This window comes from Heliangelus exortis, chromosome 1 (genome assembly GCF_036169615.1).
Source record: "Heliangelus exortis chromosome 1, bHelExo1.hap1, whole genome shotgun sequence".
NCBI lineage: Eukaryota > Metazoa > Chordata > Aves > Apodiformes > Trochilidae > Heliangelus > Heliangelus exortis.
This window is the reverse complement of record NC_092422.1, coordinates 48,142,392-48,168,963: the sequence shown is the minus strand read 5'-3', so window position 1 is coordinate 48,168,963 and position 26,572 is coordinate 48,142,392. Positions and strand designations below refer to the sequence as shown.

Below are 26,572 nucleotides of genomic sequence, written 5' to 3'. Positions count from 1 at the left end.
CCACTTACTAAGGGTTTTCTGTGGGTTTCGGTCAAATATTCTTAAATACTGCACAGTATTTAAGGACATAAAAAGATACCTCAGAAGATGATAAAACTCCCTTATTTTGTAGTTAAAATAAACCTATTGTCATTATACTCAGCACGCTGTTATTATGCACAATTTGTATGCCACAGTATGATGACTGGGTTAATTAAAAGCTCTTGTAATAACCATGCAGTTAAATTGCAATTAGTGCCACACACAAACTTTATGGCAGCTTGATTTTGCTTGGTACAATTCTGTAGAATGTCTGCTTACAGTTACAGTTTGGAAAACTGGAGCATCACAGCGCTTTCCATTTACACAGGACTGGAAAATGATGGGAGATTTGTACCAATAATGGTAGGATTCTGTTCTCTAAGTTCACATGCTCAGTAAGAGAAATCAGGAACATTCTTTGAGGCTTTTTTTCCCACTATATAAATAGTACTTTCTGACTTCAGCATTTCTAGTGAAATGACTTTACATCAAATGACTGAAGAAAACTGAATGCACAGTCTGTGGTGCACTTGGAACTAAATACACCAAGTCCCAGTGATTAGCTATGCCATATTCCTTAAATGCTACCACTGTGACAGAAATTAGTCTCAGGATTCCTGAGACTCTCTTCTCCACTTGGGGTCATAGGCTGTTTTGAAATATACTGAAAAGAGTAGCATCTTCTGTTCTTGCAGCTTGCCTGTGGTCTGTTTAACCAGTTCTTACGGCTGTGAATAGAGTAACTGGGAAGTACACTCCTCCAGAAACAAAAACTCTTGGTCTCTCACTGGGAACCAGAAACCAGAAGTGTGAAAATTGCCATTTCCCTTACTTACTATTTTTAGTAAGTTTAGAAAGCACTGTAATTTTTCTGATAAAAATATACCCAAGATTTCCTGTAAGTGGGATATGTGCCAAGTATTCACTGGCTTGACACAGATTCTGACCTGTAAGCCATCAGTGTAGCCATAGTCCATTCAGGCATTTAAAAATGGTCTTATTTGATGCATGTTTTGGTCAGTTTTCAGTCTTAGTGGCTTTCAGTTCTAGCCACCAGATCACAAATTTTATGCCATCCCACAAAAAAACTAAGTCCCCTCAAATGTTTGTGAGCAAATGGACAGCTGAAGTCTAATAAATTGTAGAATTTAATAACTCTAAAACAAAGCTAGAATGAGATGGCAGGGACAGACTAGTTGAAAATACATTTGTTAAAGAAAAACTGTTCTTAATTTTATCTTCTAGGAATATACAAGTGACTACTGTTTCTGAGAAACAGATTTTTGACAAGTCACAAGCATTTCCAGCAACAGATTACTAACCAAAATACCCCAGATATTAATCTTGAAAAACAATTCGTTGAGTGTTTATGAAGTTTCCTTGCCTCAGAGCTAATCCTTGCAAGTGGATGTGTTTTAGGTTCGAGTAGATGGCTGTGTGTCAGGCAGAGAAGACAACGACTGACACAGCATCATCCTTTTTGCACCTCATTGCCTGTGCAGGCAGGGCAAGAGAGGACCAGGAAACACAGGGCTTGGGCTCTTTCTGATCATCTAAGCAGAAGAAAATTAAGATTTCTCAAAGTAAAATTAGCTTCTTCTTTTAACTTGTAATAACATCCATCTGAGCTTCTAACGCGCCAGTTTCAATTGTTTGTCTCTTTTTAGCTAAACCACAAGAGGGAGCACCAGTATTTCGGAATTTCCAAGCACTTCAGCAGACTTCGCGGCTTGTAGTACTCGCTTATTTAGCATCAAACTTCTGTTGCAAGGAAAAATGGTTTTTGATATGCGAACGTGCACGTGTGCATGGAATATTTAAGTATTCCCTACAAAATTCAAGTTCTTGAAAACAAGGAGAGAAAGCTTCTAGGACCTGCGCAGTCCTGTGAGTGTTTACAGCACAGGAAAATCATGCAGAAATTTTGTATTATTTCCTTTGCTTTATTTGTAAATTCTGTTTTCTTTATCTGAGACCAGTTGTCTCTTTCTCCACTGTAGCTTCAGGACCCGTGGCAATACATGTTAGGCATCCAGAATTCTAAGCATGTTCTGGAGTTACAGGGGCAATTTTTAATTTTTTAATCTTCATACACAGGTTTGATCATTTTACAAAACTTGCAAGAGAAGTCCAAGACCAGATGGAAGGGGCAAAGATTGTGAATAACAGCCTAGAGAATTACAGAAGGAAAGCTGGTACTTAGAATAATGCTTGCACAAATTATTAAACAATTATCACCCGTAAGACAAATCTTCAATAGACTTGACAAATAATGGGGACTGCAAAGCAGTTTTATTCAAAATTGTACACAAAATTTCAGGTGATACATGAAAAAGTTTATTTATAATTTTTCAAGTGAGATAGAATGGGAAGTGATTTCAAGCTCAAGGAAAAAAATTATCAAATTAAAACCAACATTGTTAAATACAATAGTTTGTCAACCCAACTAGATGGCATTGAGTAAAGATAAATACCAACTGCAGAGATACAACGTGTAGACTCATCAAAAGTCAGTGGTAGTAGCCTCATCAGAAAAAAATGAGAAGATTACATGCTGAAAAAAAAATATAAATTCTGTGATATATAAATAAATGTACAGCTTGGAGATACTGAACTAATTATTCCACTCTGTCACTAGTGTGGCATCAGTGTCTGCTTTACATCTTTTCAGGGAAATCTACAGTCAAAATGGAGGACCAAAGAAGAGACAATTCAATCAGTGAATTTTTTAATATTATTCTGCTAAAGATTGCTGTCCAAGCTGTTGGATTCTTGGAGCTACAGTTCACAACCTTTATGTGACCAAAACTCTTAATCCTCTTCCTACTCCCCCACTTGGCAAAACGAGTTGTCCAGCCCAAGTTCTTGAGCCTGTTCTCATATATTGTCCACTTTTAATTGTCTCTGATTTCCTCAATAATTCTGCACATTCTGATTGTACAATAAAATCTAATAGCCCATAAAATGCGAGTTAGTTAATATAATTTTAATTTCTATCTTCTGCTCTTTAATTAGCAAAGCCGTAAATGGTTTTAATTCTGCTGCTCCTTTCATGAGGGACTAACACTCAGCAAGTCTGGCAGTAAAAAAGGCTTCTCCTCATGAATGGGGGTGGGAGGGAAGGAAATGATTTTTTTTTTTTTTTCTTTAATGGCTTAATGTCAGGGGAAATCCTAATGTTCTCAGCCAAGTTACTCCACAGCCAGAATACAGCACTGCCAGTTCAAACTCTTCAAAGGCATCTCAACAAAACTGCTTCTTGTGAGAGGCTGCCAGCTCTCCCAATCCAAGTCTGCTTCAGTGGATGCCAAGGTGTTTCATTTACGTTCAGTGAAAACACTCTGTGGTTCTCCTCTGAAAAGCAATTATATAAAACCGGCAGTAGCCCCTTCCAAGGATCAGCTGCCTGTGTGTAGTTAGACTGATTTATCTATGCTCTCTAGTGGCTAAAATATACTTTATTTCTCCTTACTTCTGTGTGCCCTGCAAGTTCAGCTCTGACGCAAAGGGCTAACATTACTCCCCCCTTGTCTGATATGGGCAGAATTCTTCATTAAATCTAAGTCTATCCAGGGTCAGCTGTGTAAATCAAAAGAAGTTCAGCGGGAATGTGACTGTCAAGGAAAGCAGAAATGGGGCTCTAAAACTTTTACCAGGTATGCTATTAACTTAAAATGAAAAAACATATTACAACTTACAATACATAAGGAATTTGTGGAAGCAAAAGAGCAAATTGGCTGAGTCAGCGCATCTGCACAATGTGTTTACTTTTTGTGGCAGGCTGTAATTTATGTTCCAAAATTGTGAAGGGGAGAGTAGTTTTGTAAGTAAGATCTGCAACAAGAGTCTGCGAGCCAGTAAAATCATACAGACTGACAGTAACAGTCATAATATATTATATCATTTAGCATAAGACAAGTAACTCTTTAGATAACTGGCGGGTCACCTTTTTATGGTAGTAAAGAAAGAAAAACATCTAAATAAAAAAAAATGAGGGAAAAAGCAGACTAGGGAGAACTTAGGTGTTTCTCTCCCATTCCAAACTTCATCATATGAAATTAGTTCCTGTATCTGTATATTGTCCTTCAGCATTTCCTCACCTTCTCGTTTGAACCTTGACGAAAGAGTATAAGATCTTTTGTAATGTACAAAACAGTCACTTATTCATACATGTTCATATCATTTCAGGGACCAAAACAGTCTGAAAAATGCATTTGCTTCAAAATCACTGGATTTGCCCTCACTGCTTTTCTCTTCCAGTGCAAAGAGTTGGTAGTGATTTAAGGGCCAGCTGAGACATCAGAAGTCTGCTGAGCAGCTCTCTCTGTGAACAGTTATTCTGTTTCACAAGGAAAAAGAAAAAGCACAGAAAAAAGGAAACACATGTACAGACTAAAGAAAGGATTCTCAGTTACTTCTTCCTTTTTACTTGTTTGTGCTTCTTACTTGGGCTTTGGAGGAGGAGTGAAAAGCCTCTTTTCTCCTCTGTCTGCAAATACGAAGAACAAGAAGACTGCAGCACTCTCCAGCCACTTGGAGCACCTTCCTTACCTTCAGTTCAGCTCCTCAGCAGACACATTCAGACAAACCTGCCATGCTACCAAAGCAGAGTTAGACATCTTGCACATCACTTAAAACCAGGACATGATGGCAGCCCAGGCTGCTTAATCCACATTTTCAGACTTGCGAGTCCCTGTGCGGTCAATGGAAAAGAGGAAGGACATTTTATATCTGTGCATTTTGTTCCCACCCCTCCTCCAAAAAAAAAGAAGGTATATTCTTTCCTGGAAAAAATGCAGCTCTGAGTCCTAAGAAGTGTAGCAAACTGAAAGATTCAACAGCAGATTCAAGTATTTTCAGGTTGTTAAGGATTTGTTCTAAACACACTGAATAGGCATGCATGGCACATGCCATGATACACATGATGTGTTCCTACATTATTTACTCAGCAGTCTGTATTGAGCATACCACATGCAAACCTGTACTATTCAGCACTGCTTGCCAAAGCTGTGTGTGTGTGTTGCTATTTGCAGTGGGTTGAGCTTATCTCTCTTTCAGACCCCCAAAATAAGATGAAAAAGCTCATGGGTCAAGATGAAGACAGGAAGATTGCTCACCAGTTATAGTCATGGGAAAAACAGGCTCAACTTGGTGAAGTTTAATTGAATTTATTACTATTTAAAATAGACAAGGTTGGTGAGAAACAAAGATAAAACTAAAACCAGCTTCCCCCTAGCATTCACACTTGATCACAAGCTCAACTTCAATCCTTTGTTTCCACCTCCTTTGTCTTCCCTTAGCCCCAGGAGTGCTGCTGGAGGGGCAGAGAGAGAGGTTTGTGATGAGTCAACAAAACTTCATTCTGCCATTCTTTCCTCCACACACTTTTCACCTGCTTCAGCATGGGGTTCTCCACAAGCTGGAGCGTGGATATCTGCTCCACCATGGTCTACAGCATGGGATGCAGGGGTACAACTTGCTTCACCATGATCTTCACCTCCTCCTCTACTGAACGTGATGTCTGTGGGGCTATTTCTTCCACTTTTTTTCCCCTCACTCCTCATTGCCATGCTTCAGTTCTGAGCTTCTTAAATACATTTTCCCTGAGGCATCACCACGCTGTATCAGCTCTGGGGAAGGTCAGTTGGATCTGGATGGAATTGGCTGTGTCCATCTGGGGCAGCCTTGGCATCTCTTCACAGATGTGACCCTACAGCCCCCACTTCCATCTCCAGGGCACCAGCACCCTGTATAACAAATCCATAGCAGTGTGCCCAGGTGGCCAAGAAGGCCAATGGCATCCTGATCTGTATCAGGAACAGCGTGGCCAGCAGGTCCAGGGAAGGGATTCTACCCCTGTACTCAGCACTGGTGAGGCCACACCTCGAGTACTGTGTCCAGTTCTGGGCCCCTCAGCTCAGGAAGGATATCGAGGTCCTGGAGCAGGTCCAAAGGAGGGCAACCAGGCTGGTGAAGGAACTCGAGCACAGACCCTATGAAGAGAGGCTGAGGGAGCTGGGGCTGTTCAGCCTGGAGAAGAGGAGGCTCAGGGGAGACCTCATCACTCTCTACAACTCCCTGAAAGGAGGGGGTAGCCAAGTGGGGGTTGGTCTCTTTTCCCAGGCAACTCTCAGCAAGACAAGAGGGCACGGTCTCAAGTTGTGCCAGGGGAAGTTTAGGTTAGATATTAGAAAGAATTTCTTTACTGAGAGGGTGATCAAGCATTGGAATGGGCTGCCCAGGGAAGTAGTGGACTCTCTGTCCCTGGAGATATTTAAAAAGAGACTGGATGTGGCACTCAGTGCCATGGTCTGGTAACTGCAGCGGTAGTGGATCAAGGGTTGGACTTGATGATCTCTGAGGTCCCTTCCAACCCAGCCAATTTTATGATTCTATGACACAGCAGGAGCTGCAAGGGAGGAACCTGGGTAATTTGGCAAATGAATTGAAAAAAAGCACTTTCTTCTGCAAAGTGACAGACAGGAACTTGACACTGGATTTGAACCTCTGCTCATCAAAGGTGAGAAATATGTTCTCTCTCATTTCCATAAATGAAAGGAAAATTGGCCAAGAGAAGTGGAATTGGAAATGATGGTACCAAAAACCTCTTCCACCATACACACACACTGAGAAGCTGAGGAATGTAACAACTGACTTTATTTAGACAGACAAGGTTTCATATTCTGCTACTATATTTCAGAAGCTCTTGAAAGAAAATAATATTTTCAGGTTTTTCCACAGACTGCCAACGTATCGTAAACTTAAAATAAAGGTACTAACGGGATATTAGCAAGGCATCTCCAGCAGTGTGTATAAATTTAATTTTTATTTTCCAATTTGCACTTTAGCAGTAATGACCTGCTAAAGGGGCAGATCGTAGACTAACATACATTTTTCCAAAACTAGTGCAGAACTATGCATGTATTATTGTCTCTGTTAATTTTCTATGAATGATTTGAAGCTCTTTTTCTACACATTCAAAGCAAATTGACTAATTGCACTGGGAAAGGACACAGAATTTGAGCAAAATTCTGCAGCACAGAGCTTACAACAGGGATTTCAAGACACGAGACATTCCAGGATGTGATTACCACTATTTTTAAGTTAAACCTTATAGCAGAAGATTTTTTTGTTATTTGGAAAACAGTAATTTCAGTTACAAAATCCATATACCAGCATGGGCATCTATAGCAGCAGTATATAATGTATGGTAGAGAGGACAAGACTACAGAAGCAAAGGTGATACTTCAGAAATAAGGGCAATACTTCTGGCCTCAGTAAATGCAAACTACCAGTAAAGATGGATAAAACCATGAAAGAGGAAGTGCTGTCAAAGCACTAAGTATGTTTAGGTAGGAAGAAATCCTACTATTTAATGAAAGCAACTTTTAATTAGTTAGAAACAAACCACAAATACTTTTTTTGTTGATTTTAGCTTTATTTTCAAAGTTGTCCATTTTCTTTTCTGATGAATTAAGCCCATTTTTGCCTCACAAGAAAACTTTTAAAGAAGTAAGAAAATTCTCCTTTTTGAAATGATGGGAAGTAAAATATAACACTACAGAAATCTGAATTAAACAGATATCATGACTGCAGTACACATGCTCCATGCTACATTAAAAAAAATATTACTGAGGTATAAAAAGATGCCACACTTTATTATATAAATACCATTATTTTTCACAGCTACAGATGTAAACATACCTGTGAATGGAAAGAAATGGGATGTGATGGTGTTCAAGTGTATGTTAGGTTAGATATCAAACCTTTAGAACAAAATTATATTAGAATACAGACATGTATAAGATGAGGACTTTAAATCCAATTACTGTTCAGCAGTTTCCACAAATCAGTCTATATTGATCTTGCGAAGCAATTTAAATTCATCAATTTATCAAGTAATTTAAATTCAGCAAAGTAATGATGGCAGAGACATGTGTCAGAAGCTTCAGGCAGAACTCCACAATTTTATTCTAAAGTCTGCTTTGCTGAAAATTAAATGTTTAATTTTTACTCTTAAAAAAAAAAAGTATGAAATAACTATATAGCATGTTACTCACTTGGGATTTGTCTTTTATAAATTGGTAATGGGAATGCATACTTGCTGAATGTTAAAGGAGTACAACTTTAACTTTAAGTCCAGTTAGATAGTTTGCTGAGAGGAACAATATAGTTAATTTTCCCACAACATCAAATTTAGGTTGTATCCATGCAGTCTCTAAAACAATGCTCATTTTCCCTTCACAGTTTATCATCAATACCTTCACTTGACTTGAGAAAAAAAATGACCTTTTGTTAATTGCTTTACAACCAACTCCTTTGAGAATCTCTGGGCTATCCCTGGTTTTTATCAGCCTGTCCTGGGGAATTTCATTTCAGGTTTTGAGCTTGTGTCATTCACTTTTGCCTTGACCAAAGACCCATGGAATAGAAGATGTGTACTGTCCTGTGCAGAGTCAATTTTGCCAGCACACCATGGTAGTGAATACCTTGCCTGGCAATATCAGATGAAGCCAGAGCTCACATCCTGCACTAGAAGGATAACACCAGGAACATGATACCTTCCTGATTGTCCTTGATATGTGGGCCCTATTTTTACACAGCTACAGATTCAAATATGGATAGTTCCTCAGCGAGAATATTCTTCTGATGAACCCTTCACCTAAGAAATTTCCCTGACTCACAGAGTTGACTAAGTTGGAAGACATTTCTTGGGGCCATATAATTCATCTCTGCTGACCTCCTGTTACCAGCTGCTCAACCTTCCTGCCCTCCCCTGTGGTGACAGAGACTTCCTGACAGTGATGGATTCTCCTTGGTTGATGTCCATGAGGTGCTTAAAACAGCCACAATTTACCCTACCTGCAATATTGATTATTGATTAGATATAGGCTGCTGCTGACAGTGAAACCTGGCAGTGCCCTGGCTCCTGTGGCACTGTGGTAAAATAAGGTTGTAAAGAGAGCATCAATAGAGAGTGGAGAATCTGCACTTCTTAGCTGGGACCCTAATCCACTTCCTTCACCTTTATTCAGACTCCCTTTCTCCTCATCCCTCTGTGTCTTATTTCAAAGATAATCCTACTTTACAATAACATTTTTCCTTTTTTGTTTCCCAGTGAGAAGCTGCATTAATGCACCACATATACTACGTGGGCATATACACATATTTATATATACACAGAGTCGTTTGACTGGCTGGTGCCAAAATAAGGGCACTCTTAATCCCTGCTGCCTCCCTTGGCTGTTGGTGACAACAGGACCAAAGCTTGGGAGCTTGATGCTGTTGACATGGCTTTGTGTGGTGCAAATGCTGCAAAAAGTTGTCTACACAGCAGCAGGTGAATCAAAGACAAATGCAGTCAGATCTTTGGAAGAGACAGGTAGATATTTGTCTAAACCTACTTATTTCCAAACACATAAAGTCTGAAACAGATAGATTTACTGTGCAGTTTAAATACAAAAAAATATGGATAATAAACCAAAGCAGCCATAAATTCTAAATTGTTGTGTAATATTCCTAATTTGTAAAATAATAAGTGATTAGGTTATTCTGTGACAATTGACAGTTTTACTCTAGTATGTACAGTAAATTAGTCTGTAAAACTATGGTTTCACATAATTAGTTGTTCTTATTTGTAGATTTTCCATTTCTTTTTATCCAGGGTATTGATTTTCAGACTATGTCATTTTATAAAACCATATAGGAATGGAATGGAATGGAATAGAATAGAATATTTCCATTGTAAGGGGACTACAATGATCATCTAGTCCAACTGCTTGACCAGTTCAGGGCTCATAAAAAATTATAGCAGACTGTTAAGGATATTGTCCAAATGCCTCTTAAATACTGACAGGCTTGGGGCATCAATCACCTGTTTAGGAAACCTGTTACAGTGTTTAAATATCCCTGTGTTAAATCAGTTATTCCTAATGTCCAGTCTCAACCTGTTCATTTCAAAATGTTGCTTTAATAGTTATTTTAAAAATAACAAAATCTTGAAAGCCTCACTTTCAAATGGTGTTTTTCTTATTTCATTTTAGGTTAAAATCACAAGAAAATTAAGGTGACAAGACTAAATGTGCTTTATTTCCTTTTTAAAAGTTTCAAAATACAAAAAATAGGATTCATAGGAATAATGCTACAACTGTGAAACAAGAAAACAAAAGCTAAAGAAGCAAAATTAAGGTTAAAGCCCTTAACCATTTTGCTAAAGGGTATGCAGCATTCCCAGTCCTCAAAACCAAAGGTGAAAGGTTCCTCCACTAATGAAGTAGGGTAAGACAAACTAGTTCTAAAATAGTCATTAAATTCATAATAAATGAATTCATAATAATTGAATTAAATTCACTAAATTCATAATAAATTAATTCATAATAAATGAATAAATGTCCCTTTTTTGTACACATTGTAGGGTGCAGTGGCACAGAAGGAGATAACATTAGAAGACATTCATATGACATTGTTTAGACAGACTGAATTGTTTTAGGAGAAATATTTCTTATTTTCCTCTTATAGTTCATCTTCCTGAATTTTCAGTTTTAATGGAAGTGGTTTGGCTTTTTCTTTTATTCTTCTGTTTTTCTGCATTTTTGTTAGATGGATAAGCTACAAGTTTTTCAAGCAAAACCAAGAGGGATCTTTTAAATAATTCTTGGAAGTACAGCCTATTATTTCTGTCCTGTATTTCCATATGGAAAAATAGCACAGTTATATTTTTTATTTTTATAAAATGAATAATTTTTGTTAACATTATACTATGTATTTTATATTCACATAGAATACATACAGCAATTAATTTCAGGCGTGCTGAGTACAGGTCTTTGTGATAACTACAACTTTATTTTTAAGTTATGAATTCCAGAGGTCTTTCATGATCTGATTTATATAGAGGGTTTATAACAAGCATTTTCTAAAATTAAAATTTATTTAAAATAGAGAAAAGAAATGATTCTTTTTAAATGTAAGTTCAAGTAGCTTCAGCTACTTCGCATGACTGACTAATGCACTCTCAGCAATCAACAGAAAGGCAGGAGCTGTGAAGCAGCAGGCAAAAAGCTGTTGTACTTATAGGCTTATAATCATATGAGAAAAAAAATTAGATTACAGATAACAAAGAAGTGGGTGGGATAGCTACTTCAAAGGATGCTCACCTCTTGCAACTTTTTAAGTGCCTTAACCTTTAAAGCTATGGAAGTTACCAAATAACCAGCACATCACTGCCCAGAATTAGAAATGCTGTTAATCTGGTATTTTGTTGCCAATCAAGCTTATGCTGCTCAAAAAAAAAAAAAAAAAACCAAAAAATTCAAACCCTGAATTATACTATAGTTTGCAGGTTCATGTTTTGTACATATTTGGAATTCTTAAAAAAAGTTTTTCATCACATTCTTCCCATTCCTGTTACAAATAAAAAAAATTAATTGGTTTAGTACACCTCTACAGCACTTGATTTTCTGGAATGGCATGGAATAAGGCTGTGTAACTTTTCATTAGAGAGACCCTCAAAAAAAGGAGCTACATAACACAGATCCTAGAAGGAACAGAAAAAAAACCACAGATCCTCTATTTATAATGTTTATGACTATGTCTCATCATGGGAGCATTAAATTTAAAACCATCACTGTGTTAGACCACTGGAACATGACTGTTTAAGCATTTATAGTTAGTCATTTCAAGCAAAAATAATCAATAAGGAAATAAAGTCCTAAATACATTGTATTAAATTGTTCTTCCTGCCAGTATTCTATGACACAAGAAAGATCTTTCTTTTTTCCTAATATTAATGACAGATTAAAAAAAAGAGCAAGACAAAAGTCTCTATACAATTATGCATAATTTTTAGAAGACATATAACTTAGATCTTCTTTCAGGATTAATAAGATCAGTGAAAGGAGTTGAAAGCTTCCAGAGTTTTGACATTTTCATTATCTCCAGCTGTCTGGAGAAATGATGTGCTTGGTGCAAGTCCACATTGCTTAGTACACGGTGAATATTCCAAATTTTTGTAGTCTTACACTACATATAAAAATACATACAAGAATTTTACCAGACCTATAGCACAAATTCCTTGCTTCTAAAACTAGGAAGTGCCCGAATTTTTGTGATTTGTTTGTTCCAACTCCTACCAGCTACAAGGCATAGGGTGCATTATGCAGTGAGCATAAACAGTAAATAAAAATGGATATATAGACTCTATACATATGTGAACAGATACAAATATATGACTAGTTGCACAACCCACACATCTCTACGAGGTTCTTCATAACATCATAGAGTAATGTCCAGGTATAGAGAGGATGAGTGAAGGTTGTACTTATTTGTCAGTCAGCAGAGCTGTGGGAAGCAGGAATTAAAGGTGTGAATCTGAAACAGAAAGAACAAAGGGAAAGAGACACCCAGCTGCAGACAGCATGGCACTGCTCTGCTGACCCAAGCAGGAATAGGAACAGGTTGTCTATGACTGGAAAATAAAGTTTTATAAAAGGAAGCCATGTTATATAGTCATTAAGTGGTCTTTCCACACCACACAGAGCTGCAAGTGTGAATAATCATTAGATGTAAATCTGGATATCCCTGCAACATATCAGAAAAAAAAAAAAAAAAAGTTCTTTACATAGTTATTTAAACAAACATATACATATGTTTGTTATAAAGAGCTGCATACATGTATCACTAAGTGGGATACTCTGCTGATTCTCATATTAACATGCAGAAGTGATACACATTTAAAAATATTTTTTTTCTGTTGGCTTCTTTAAAACTCATAGAAATACTTACTGTGATGAAAATAACTTTTAAAGCTGCAGAGATTGGTTCATGCCTAAGTGAGCCATTATTTGCTGGCTTATAATAATATTTTCTGTGCCTGTTAGAATCACTGATGCATTAATTGCTTATCAGAATTTGAAACAGTTCATGAGTCACTCTGAAGAGAAAATACATAAATATTAATAAACCAATTTCAACAGAATCTGTATCCTCTCCCTCTTAAAGCTGAAAAACTGTATTTATTAGATGTCAGAATTAGGTTTTAATACCTAATTAAGGGCAAATATGAAATATACTCAAGCCATACTCAGCAAATCTGAACTGACTCAGTAGATGACCATTTTTCAAAGGATGAAATCCAACATAGTCTTATTTGACCAAATTATAGATCAAAGACAGAAAGTAATCATCAGCTATAACAGAGATTAAGTGAAAGATATGTCTAAATGCATAGGTCTGGTGCAGGCTGAGTGAAAAATGAAGTATTTAGTTTTTAAAATTAGGAAGTAATTCTATGTGAGAAGATCTTAGCACTTAAACTCCAAGCAAACACACTGGTCCAAAAAAACATTACATATGAAATTTTAGTATTCTTTATGTTGTATGGAGGGAAAGGGAGAAAGAAAGCACAGATTTTTTAGGGATATCAAAATAAAACATGTTGCTTTGGATCACCCTGAAATTTTCATGAAGTCAAAATATTAGGTTGGGGGACTCTTATTCATGTAATTTTTTACTAAAATTGAGTGAAATACACTATTTAGTAGAGTATAAACTTTCATCTTGAAAAGATGAGTGTGCCCTGCTTTTCAGCCTGGGCCAGAGCCAAGTCACTTGTGAAAATGCAAGTCTAAAAACTTCTTCAACTAAATGATCCAGGACAAAAGAGGGAACAGAAATCCTTCCCTTGTGCCTTTACTTTCTCATTTGAACTTGTTCCTGGAAACTGCAGGCAAAAAAGGTCCCCCAAAAATCTGAGGAGAAAAAAGGAATAGCTCTAAAACCCAATTCACAGAATCAGAGAATTGATACAGCTGGAAAAGATTTCTCAGATCACCGTGTCCAACTGACAATGGCCTCCCCCAAAAAACCAACCAACCAACCAAAAAAAAAAAAAACCTCCCACAAACACGCATACCCACTAGAGGATGTCCTGAAGTGCTTCATCTACACGGTTTTTAAATTGTAGCTCTGAATCATATTAGGAATTAGACAGCTGTCATTTTTGAGCCAAACTGTTAGTGAAAAACTTTTTTTTATAAAATCACAGTTTTTCTCAAGGAAGTTCATCAGCAGGAGACTGACTAATGTAGCTAGCTGGTATAAAGCAGATAAAATAGGAAGCTCATAGAAACAAGCTATTTGCCTCTTAGTCACAGATTCCAAGCAGGATGAAGAACCAATTTATTTTCAAGTTGTTTATTGGTGGAGGTCATATCACCTGCTTAGCAGAAGATGCTTCTTCAACCTCATCTAGTCACATAAAGGGCAGGTTGTGGTAGCCCTAGAAATATTACTGTACTTCAATGGTTGCCATACCACGCTGACACTAAGGCAGCCTTATTTAGAGCTGTGCATAGTGTAAAATTAAAGGCATCATTCCAGATCAAGATATCCAGTCCAGCATTAAACACAGAGTATGTCACCATCAGTGAAGTCTGTATGTCAGAATTCAGAGAGAAAGCCAATTACAAAATGTATTGTGGATTAAATACAACATAGGAAGTACTCAAATTTTGCTATTTACATGACTTTCATAAATCTGCAGCCATAGTAGCTTTCTTTCTAATCTATAGTTAAAGAACATGTATTATTCCTACCAGTATCTTAAAATTCTTCACTTCAAGTGTTCACAGCTATCATAGCTCTCACATAACCTGCTTTTTCTCTTAAGTATATATAAGGAAGAACTTCATTCATGTTACAAACAAAATGTGCTACTTTCCCTGAAACCTACAAAATTAAGAAAATAATGTATGTGAAGTCATAGGTTCTTTAAGACAGCTCACTGGTATCTAAAACCACGGCTGTTTAAATTTATCATTGTGTGCATATAAGATAATGATGAAGCAATTAAGCATTTTTCTTATGCTCATGAAAAACACTTTTCATGTTCCTAGAAATTATTCTCAGTTTGTGCTAGAAGTTTTCAGTCTGCAAACAAGTATTATTACTGAGATTTAACACCCTTGTTTCCACAAATTTCAGAGTATTCTTCTGGTTTTTCTAAGATATTTGTGGAATTAGTTTTTAATGAGATAACTTGTTTTCTTCTAGTTAATATTTTCTAGTGTGTCCCTGCCCATGCAGGAGGGTTGGAACTAGATGATCTTAAAGGTCCCTTCCAACTCCAGCCATTCTATTATTCTATGATTCTATGATTCTATGATTCTATGATTCTATGATTCTATGATTCTATTTTAGGCTTCCAAACTTTGTGACACATTTCATTGTTCAGCAGAACTTAACAGACATGGTTGTAAAGGTAAACCAGTAAAATTTTAGCAAAACTTTGAAAAAAGCTGTAGTTTCATGGCAAATGGGAAAAGAAAATTCCACACAATTCTTTTCAGTTTGAAAAGTCTTTACTCTAAATTCTGTGAGAATGCTGAATCTCCACTTGCTGTTAAACTTGGGAATAGAATATGGGAAATTAGCAGGTCATGTGCATGGTAAAAATGAAAACTGGTCATGCTGGGGAAACATATTGTCAAACAAAGCTGTTCTTGGATACTGTTTTCTTATTGTCATGTTTGCACCGAGCATGGATAAAAACAGCTTCTTACCTGTTCAGATAATTCCGGCCCCTTGATACGAGCCTGTACTAGAGCATCATTAACAAGTGAGTGAAAGTTTAGGAGCACGTGCTCAATGTCATATGTCCCAGCCATGGTGCTCGAGAGCTCCTCCAGGGACTGAATATAACCCCTCCAGGGAAGATCAACTTCTGCCACGTTAGCTAAGCAGCCTCTGATGACATTGAGGCAGTAGCCCATACAGGGCTTACTTAAAGTCAGCCCCTGGCAATGGGGGCAGTACTGCATTCTCAGCAAAGCTCTGCTGCAGTCTTTAGAGAAATGCAGATGATCAGTTGTATTGATCACTTCGATCCCCAAATTCAGGGCCTGTAAGAAAGTCCTGCTAGGTATCAGTGATCTTCCCATTTGTCCTATGGCCTTTTTGGGAATGTTCCCAAAGGGCCTGATGTCTCTTCTTGCCGTTCGCAGGCACTCCGCGTATTCCAGAGAGATGTCGGTCAGACCAGGGTTAATCACATAGTTGTAAACTACTGGGAACAGGCTGTCAAAAAATCTGTTGACAAACTCCTCCGTGCTAATGTCTGTGCCAAATAGGAAGAGTCCAACATCTGTGAAAAACTCCTGGACACGTGTAGTAGCCTCAGCAGCCATGTTTGTATATGCATTGCAGAAAAGTGTGTTTGTGTAATTCTCAGCCAGTCTGATAAGCATTTCAAAGGTTTCTGTAATAAATAAAGAGGTTCATTATTCCAAAAGTTTAAAACTCCAAGACATTAGAGTAATAACTGCAACAAATTACATCAGACATCTTACATTTATCCCAAATATATTTTCACATTAGAATAAGTGAAGAGGCAAACTTCTCAAAAACTGTGACAATTGTGTTTTGTACATGGGCAAACACCTTACAGGTCACACCACAACACAATAAATAATCCATGTGTTTTCTTGGCAGGATATATTAAACAGAGACTAAAAAAATAGAAAAGAAACTCTGTCATATGTATATGCATTACTTCTCATGTCGCAGCTCATTCTGTAAGATGCAATAGGGAAATGATCTCAGTCACTTCACTTCAAGTCATTCCTCTTAGTGTTCTAAAAGGATAGGTAAAAGTAACATTAGACAATATTAAAAGCTCTCTCATTCCATTAAAACTTAAAATTTAAAAGATCAAACAATTGTGTCTTCTTGTCTCCCAAAGGAAGGAGATGTACCAAACACACATGAGAACATGCTTTAAACCAGTGCTGTTTGATCTGATAATTGCTGTGGTCAAGCAAAGTGCTGCAACATGCAGAATTGCCCTCCTCAGGCACTGGGATGAACACACCCCCTCTAAGCCTCAAGGTCTGCATAACCAGTAAAGCCTGAATGGATAAACATACTTTTTGTTTCATGTGTTAGGTGGCAATCCTGCAGTACACAGAATAATTTTTAATAAAACAGGTAAAATATACTGTGTTAGTATTCTCTGCGGGGATCTTTTTTTTTTTTAGAATTTGATCTATTATTTGCAAGTAAGGAAAAATGTGGTTTTGGTTTTTTTTTTCAAAACTGAAAAGGTGTTTGCATTGAGGAATTTCCTTAGAGCTGAGAATAAAAATACATAGAAATACATATTGCAAGTATTAACACATTTTACCCACTATATGGTTGTGACTCAGTAACTTTCTTTTATTCATTCAAGCATTATATTCAAGCATTTATTATTCAAGCATTTTCATATATTTAATTTTTCACATTTATTTTTTAATGAGATTCTATAGAAGTAAAATGAAGAAAAGCATGAAGCTGGGTCAATACTATCCAGATAGTGATGTTAAAAATAGCAAGAATCAAATAGTGTCAAACTATGTTGGGTGGGCAATTAATTACTGAAGCACTCTTAAGTCTGATGAAGTCACTGATTAAAAGGAATAGGAGAAAACTAACAGAAAAATTAATACAATAGCCAACTGGCTATCGCATCTTTAATATATATCCATGCATAAGAACATCTTATATTCTGATAAAAACCTTGCTCAGGTCAGTGAAATGATTCTAATGGAATACAGGGAGTTTGGAATTGCATGCTTTGTGAAAAGATCAGAGAGAAGCCATTTTAAACTAATCTGGTCATACTTTCTATGCATTGTTTTCTCCAATAAAAATGAGGCACATGCTTATCAATCAGTCATGACCTCTACTCCTCTGCTATTATCTGTTAACATTTAGTTTCATATTTCAAACCACTCTTAGGACTGCTTTGCTATCTCTTTCTTTTCCATTCCTCTAGCATCCACATAAGTGGGAAAAATAGTGTTAGCTGCTCACAGCAGATCAGAACAGTTCATCTCATTTGTTTTGGGTTTTTTTTGTTTTTTTTAATTACTGTGGCACATACATATGTTTAACTCTCCTGAAGTGAATTTCTCTATAATCATTCATATGTGGCAAATATCACAGTCATTTAGCAAAGGGTTTGATTTGCTTCAAAAGTCAGACTCCTGAAGTTCGGAGCCTGGATGGAGCCAGGCTCCCACCAATGGAGACCTCTTCCATGCAGCAAAGCTTCTTCAATTTATCCTATGAGCTGTAAGCCCAGAAGTGCCCTATAGCCCTGTAGACCTCAGATGCCTGGCATCACCACCAGCTTTGTGACTTTTCTCAGCCTCAGCAATTCATGCCAGAGAGCACTCAAGACACCTGAACAGCAGCCTGTGGAGCCTTCTGGAACAATAGATTAGACACAACAGATCACATAATAAATCAATATCCATACTTTAAGGAGACTGAACATAGGCACATATCTAAAGACAGCTAAATTACAGCCTTAAATAACCTCATGTACATTATGCCTCATTTTTATTGGAGGGAACAAGGAATGCAAAGAGAGTACAATCCTGCTATGGAGGCTTTATTTAGTTGCCTACATTTCCAGTGGTACATGCCATTTTTCTGCTTCTCCAGAAAGACAGAAGTATCCTTCAAGTCCCATGTCACATTTCAGGCTGGATGTTTTGCATTTAAGATGGTACTAGATGGCTGTGCCTATACAGCTGAACCAAATTCTGGATACCCATTTATCAAAGACTCAAGAACCCTTCCTATAAAAGTTTGGAGCAGCCAAAACAAGAAAGAAAAAAACTTAAGTCAAATCAGTACTTGGTTTAGATGGCTTAAAATAATCAAGTGTGAAGAATATTAAAGCCTCCTGGGAAAATGGATGGTTTTGTAAGTGTAGATTCATTATTTTACACAAATTTTGCCAAGGATTCAGATTAAATTGGTTAAAGTAGGCAAGGCTAGTAAAATAATGACGTTATAATAATCTCTAGAATTACATGAACATATTTTTTATGACCCTTGTCAATTCTTTATTATTACTTTTCCTAGATGAAAATCACAAAGTATGTGATCTAAACTATCAGTTACAAGCCACCAGCTTCAGAATCCTATTACCAGGAATACAAATATTAGACAGAAGAATAAATCATGCCACATATACCAGCAACACACAGATGAATGACTACAGTAATCAACTGCATGATTTTTTGCTATTTGTCCTTTTTTTTTAACAGCATATGACAATACCGGCCACTTGCATTTACAGTTCTGAATCATGGTGTTTTATTTTCATTTTAGGCATTTTTTACAAAATTTGCTTTGTTTATTTATTTATTTATTTACAAAATTTAGCTTTATTCTACAGCTGTGTTTCCTATTTTTAAATCACTAAGGCTACGACAGAGATCAGGTTTTGGTCTCACACACACAGCTTTAATAATGACAGACAGCAAACAGACCTAAGTATTGAACAGCTCCTAAGAACACCTTACAATGGCAATTTTTGTCAGCTACAACACTTTCAGAGACTTCAATGAAAAATCAAGTTCTGCTGGTCCAATATTGTAAGCATATCATAGATTCAGCGATGTGTTTCTCTATTTTATAAACCTCTGGACTCAGACTAACATAAGCAGTCTTAGTTACTCAGCCACATAAAAGAAGAAGTGAGTTTTCAATCAGTATTAATCCAATACCTATATAAGAAATTTTAAATATTAAGATGAGCCAAACAAGTTCTTTTTATTGCTATCAAATGATTTTGTGATATGCAGGCTTAGTAACGCTTAACTTCCTTCTTTATGAGATCTTTATAGTAACCTCTATATAATATCCTACAGATACTTTCTGATTTATACATTCATATACAAGCCCAGCACAGCAACAGGACCCAGGTTCAGCTAATCTGACACTATAATCTACAAGTCTCTTTTTTTATTATTATTTTTAAATATTGGAATAAAATTAACTTGTTTCTAGTTCTTTGGAGCTTCATTACTTTTTATAACTTAATGAAAATCATGACCAAAAGAAAATTCTTTTTAATTTTTCATTGAAACTTACTACTGTTGATTTTAAAACATGTAGCCTTAGAACCTGCTGTTTAGCATACTCCTAAACTGTAATTGGAATGCATTTAATCATACTGTGATAGATAGTATTTTAATAATGAGTCTGTCATATGAATGAATGAAGAAATGAAAGGATAATAATCACATTGTCCTGGTGTAGGTTTTTACTGTATCTAATTATAATCAGTGACTCCACTTTCCTCACAAAACAATTTTTTTCTTGGTTTGTGGTTATCTTTTTAATAGTGATGACTATGAGACCATTCATCTTACAATTTTAGAAGCAACAAGAATAGATTATTTTGTATGCAGCCAGCAGAAGAAATAACTAGTAATAAACAGAGCTTGACCAAAACCTTTTTTTCCTCTTGGATTCTACTTACCTTCACTCTAACTTTGCATTGTTCTGTATATTTCACAGACAATGCTCTCTTGATGGTGGAAAATCTTTCTAAATTCTGAATATATTGCTTACTGTCTTGGAATCAAATATACTCTGAACTGGAAGCAGAACACTCCAGGGGATCACAGCTTTAAAACTGGTATCGTATAATGAAGTGGGTTGAAAATCTTTTGACATAAAATGTTGTGCATGGGTTGCAAAAGCACAGTAAATTGATAATGATTTATGATGTGTTTTTGCACATTTGCCCTAATAAATAGGGGGGGTAGGTCATCTCAGATGTATGAAAAGAGTATTTTTTTACAATGGGAATTTGGAATTTATAGCCGGACAATGTTGAGGTAAGAGGGTCAGAATATTAATAACTTAAATGTACATCTGTGAGCTACTCACCTGAAGCTCCATCAAAGTCAGGTGAGGAAAAATAATGCCTTCTGCTAAGGCATTGCCTTCTAAGGCATGAGTCACAGTCATGCCAAGTTCAGGTAACTATTTTTGGTTAGGGTGAACTGCTCTCTGTAAATGCTTGTTCCATAAAGGAACTTGAGATCAAATCATTCAGATACACCAAGATCTACATTAGTCAGGGTGAATCCCTTAGGATTTTTGTCAGGGATTGGCGGGGATTTGTAAGGAAAATGTGTTTTTCTAAGGAAGACATAAAGTACATATTTGATTTCCAGAGGGCTGTGTGAGCATCATGATTTACATGCTAGCTTTATAAAAAGAAATTATCAGGGAATCACAAAGAAATTATAAATGAAAGGAAAGAACAACCTCAGGATTTCCATGAAGCTACAGTGATGAATGACATCAAATTAAGCTTTGTCTTTATATTTGAATCTATATAACCTGATTGTATTTATTTTTTTCCCACTTATCTCATATCTCTGCTGGCAATATTCATTCCGCTTCAGTGAACTGGTTTTTTATTTGTACAAGCTAAAATGAAATTATAATCATGTTTTAGCAGATGCAACACTACAGATCAACATTTATTTCACATCAAACAAGAAAATATACTAATTTTGTATCATTAACCATTTAATTGTACAACTTTATTCTATGTTAGTGATTAGTCATCTACTAGTGATTAGCGATATGTGAAGAATTCTGCTTAATGTAGGTGATCCAAAAGCATTTTGGTTTATGCCATATATCTGATGTATTTCAGTACCTACTTTGCAGAATGCTGTAAAATAAGATTGAGTTAAAATAAGAATGTAAAATAAGAATGAGTTAGAAGTATATATTTCCAAGCTCCAGATGGGTTAAAAGATGTACTGCTTCTAACTTGACTAGAATCTCTCAGGAGATGGATAATCAGGCAGACAAATGGACCCTTTCACAACTACAAGAGGAAATTAGCACCTGTCTACAACAACATAAAAATCCAGTTTTCAAAACTGGTTAGGAAAAGACACATGGTTTTCAGTATATAAACTTAGCAAAACTAAGTGAAATTCAGAAGATATTTCAAAAATAAGGAAGTCTCAGGAAAGAGATGATGTTTCTAGAAGGGCTTTTTTATGACACTTGTACAGAACATTCTCTGCTGCTGCTTCCAATGATAACATCTTAGAATTATACATTGATATGGATTAGAACAGTCCACTCTACTGTGACTCACCCATTTATTACTCAGTATGTCTCCTGATTTTAAGTCAATGAATTTTTACTCCAACTCATAACCTGGTCTTCAGAAACAAAGAACTAAACCAAAGATATTATATGACCCAGTTACTAGTAGCACTGGTACTTATAATCATAGAATCAAAGAACTGTTTTGGTTAGAAAAGATCTTTAAGATCAGTTGTTAACCTAACACACAGCCAAGACCACCACTAAACCATGTTCCTAAGTGCCACATCTACATGTCTTTTAAACACCCTCGCGGGTGATTGTTCAACCACTTCCCTGGACATCAAGTTCCAGTGCTTGACAGCCCTTTCTGTAAATAAAGTTTTCTTAATTCCCAGTGTAAACTTCCCCTGGCACAGCTCCAGGCCATTTCCTCTTGTCCTGTCACTGCCAACCCCCACCTCAGTATAACCTCCTTTCAGGTTTTAGAGAGCAATCAGGTCTCCCCTCAGCATCCTTTTCTCCAAACTAAACAACCCCCGTTCCCTCAGACTCTTCTCATAAGATTTATGCTCTGGATCCTTCAGCTTTGTTGCCCTTCCCTGGAATCTCTCTGGCACCTCAATGTCCTTCTTGCAGTGAGGGGCTCAAAACTGGAAACAGAATTTGCAGTGCAGTCTCAGCAGTGCTGAGTACAGGGGGACAATCACTTCCTCAGTCCTGCTGACCAGATTATTTCTGATCCCAGACAGGATGCAGTTGCCACCAGGTGCTGCTGCACCTGGGCACACTGTTGGCTCATATTCAGTCAGATGTCGATCAACATTCCAGGTTCTTTCCTTCCAGGAAGCTTTCCAGCCACTCTTCCCCAAGCCTGTAGCTTTGCCTGGGGTTGTTGGGACCCAAGTGTAGGACTTCCTTGCTGTTGACCTGAAAATTCAATCATAGATAACAATCTGAGGGCCTTAACAGGGAAGAAAACTTTCCCTTCCCATCTTCAACCTTTGAGACATCAGATTTCCTTAAGAAGTGGGTCCAGTCCACACATTCCCTTCAGAAGGGAGTATCCTATGAAAGGCTTCCCTTTATCTCCACTTCCAATTCATATACATTTTTGAATGTATAGACAGAGAAGGACAAAACCAGATGAATCCCTTTTCCTTGTTTTCCACTTGCTCCACACTAAATCTTTTGAAGAATTTTGTGCAGTTATTCAGGCCTGCAACTGAAGCATGTAATGTGAAATTTTTGCATACACGCCATGATGTTCAAGCTATTTTAACAGAATAGCTTTTACTATGAAACTAGTAAAGACACATCAAATACTGTTTATTGGAAGGTGCCCATTAAGTTAGTTAAGATTTCTGGGTGTGTCCCCACTCACCATATCTGTAGGGAAAAAATCAATCACAAAGAAACAAAAATAAAACACCTAATGTTTCTCCTTATACTTTCATTGCACTTGTAGCTTTTACCAGGTAGAATGGCCTTGACTAAAGGGAAATCCCATCTGATTTTTCTGTCCAGCTCTCTGGCCTCATGGCACCAATGAACAATAAGTCAAAACCTGGATTTCTTTGTAGAGCCTGGATTTCTTTCTGTAGTCTGTGAATGTTGCCAAACACCACCTCCTCTATGAAAGTTTTTGAAATGCTCCTCTTTAATAGCAAACAAATTTTTTTTCATGAGATCATCTCAGCTCATATTTTCTGATTCTGCTTGGCAAGCTGTTATTTAATGACAATGCTTAGTTAGAGTTCATTCAATGCACCAAAGAACACTAGATGTTAGATTTAAACTTAGATCAATCATGTTTACCATAGTATGAATAATGTAAATATAGGTTAATGAAATCATCTTCTTAAGCTTTTTATATTAATGACTTGTAGGCTTCACCAAATTCTTTCCAAATATACAAAAGATAATTTGTCCTTTTTAAATGCTACATTCTTTTACTTTCAGAGAGATAATGAGTATAATCAGTACATTATCTACTGTTACTATACAGCTTTACTGAGGCTGCTAAGAGCCTTTCACCCTTCCACTATTTGTAGATGCTCTTGCTAAGCCCTGTTCTGCAACTCCTGAAGCACTGCCGACCCACACACTCTCAAAGCATGTAATGATTTCCAGGAAAAAGCTGGAGATAAATAACTGCTGGAAATAAATAAACATCACACAATGTGACAAGGGATACACATCTCCTGCATCACTCAAACATGGATAGTTACCTCCCTGATCCCTTTGCAGCTGTGTATCCTGACTTCTGTAGAACTGGAATCTCTCTCACTAATTATTGAAACCATATGGAAAGACAGGGCTAGGAGGAAATTGAGGTGTCCTCTAATACATCCTCTGAATTCATGGCAGGTGCAACTAGATTTATGTTCTCATATTTTAACACTTTTAAGTTATTTTTAAAAATGCACAGTAGTAGAGAGACCAAAAACCATTCCACTGCTTTACCAAACTCTCATTTGCTTCCACCAAAGAGGATACTTTATTTGCTTCTTCCTCCTTTCAAGTATTTCAGGTTAGATCTTCCCCACCTGACTGTAAACATCTCCAAAGACCAAATGCATGTCCAAAGTAGATGAGTCTTCATCTCAGTTAATCAGTAGAGAGTATGGTAGCATGAATCATCTGACCTAGTTTATGTGTCCACATGGAAATAAGATGAATCACGCTGCATTTCTCCTCTATTTATAAAGAGAAAGAACATGACTAGTTCAGAGAAGCTAGGTGATGAATCTTAGTCCTGTACACTTATACATTTCTTTTCTTTTTACTAAATGGGGTAGTCCCACTTATTTCAGTCATAAAGGGAGTCCATATTGCCTCTATGTAGTTGAACTTAATACTAACGGCTTCCTAAGGGAACTCTAAATCTCCCTAATTATGTACATAAGTGGACAAGATATATGTTTAGGAATTCCAAATTCATATACATCTCTACCTGATTAGGTTTTGTTAACCTGTTTAAGAATACTGTCCCTTTTCTGACATGTTTTTACCTTGGGAACCACTAAGCTCTCTACATCATTTCATCAGAACAACTACTGAGCCACTCCTTCAGTTTTCCACTCATCTTATTCCTACCTAAATGCAGAATATGCATGCATCCCCATCAAATGGCATCCTGATATTTTCAATTATATCTCTATTTTTCAGCCTTCATTTAAGTTCTTACTGCCCTGCCTTCCTTGTTGAGAGCACACCGATTATTTCACCTTTCAACACAGGAGTGAAAATGCTGTCTCTACTTGCTGAAGAAGCAAAACCAAAGTCTTTTTCCACTCTGACTCTGAACCATTAACATAGATTTCAACCATCAAAACTTAAGTTTACAAAAAGTTCAGCATCTGCTTACTAGTAATTTAATCACAATAATACTTATGAGAATGTAATGTTGAATTGTGTAAAAAAGACTTGGGAAAGAGAAGTGACTTAACATCTGTGCATCTCACATACCCATATTTTTGTTCCATTTCCACACAGGGAAATTAGATTTGTTTGACCCAACTCATTCTCATTACATACAACTTTACTGTTATTTATCAACTTGATATGTTCTTGTATTTGGCTTCTAAATATTTCAGCTTTATAATCCCAGGTACTGAAATTAAGCTAAGCAGTCTAAAATGCTCTAGCTTCCCTTTTTCTGTTTAACAAAAAACATTTGCCCTTTGCCCTTTTTACCTCTACAAATCCAAAGACAACTACTAGTGCACTTGAGAATGCATATATTTACAAAAGAAACCCATTGGTGAAAACAAAAACAATTCCAAAGTGAACATCCACAAACACTGCTCCATAGCTGTGCAGTGAGATCCTTTACTCTCCAGTGGGACCTGGTAGGGTACTCTAGAAAATTTTGCCCCTTTCTGCATTTTTAATGACTCTGGATAAGAATCTGATTTATACTATTGTACCCATATTGTATTGTATTATTGCATTGTAGAGTAACATAAACTGTGATGTCAGGTATTACTATGCATGTTACCTCTGCAATGCAAAATATAGGGCTCATTATGGAGTCTGCAATTTCTACTGTTCAGTTCATATATAGCCTTAAACATATGCATGTCAATACTGATGACAGCAGTGATGTTTACTAAATTATTACCATGACAAACCCAAACCCCACAAGGATGGAGGCAGAGAAAGATCACATCAGTTTATCACACATTTCATACAAGTACACAAATTCATCTCAGCAACCACCTCAGATAAATACCTCTTTAATACCTCGAAATAACAGCAGAAAGTTATGGGGATCTTTAAGGCATGATTCATCTGACCCATTTTAGATGTTTATGGGAAGATGAATCATGCCAAAATATTTATGGGGAGATGAATCATGCCAAAAAAGTGCCTCTCTCAATTTTCTGCTGAGGGAGATGATGGTGACAAGCTCAAAAATCCACTCTATTATAGCAGTCATCACTAGCATTGCTATTTTAGCCATATAGCTTGGTTATCTTGGTTACAAAGTTACTTATAACTTCTGCACTTAATTAACCTCTAACAGCTGTATCTGAATTTCTACTGTGGAAAACTATACCAAACTCTGTCACCTTCAGAAATTTGTTATTCCAGAGATGATATGTTTTTAAACTAGATATGTTTTTAAAAT

The 26,572-nt window shown here is 36.7% G+C and overlaps 1 protein-coding gene across 1 annotated transcript in view; it reads right to left on the bottom strand.

The window, feature by feature from the left end:
* GPC5 (glypican 5) overlaps positions 1–26,572 on the bottom strand; it is a 213,383-nt gene that overhangs the window by 101,713 nt on the left and 85,098 nt on the right. Inside the window, exon 3 of the mRNA XM_071733289.1 lies at positions 15,579–16,273. Coding sequence (XP_071589390.1) covers positions 15,579–16,273 — 695 coding nt within the window. The remainder of the gene's footprint in view (positions 1–15,578; positions 16,274–26,572) is intronic.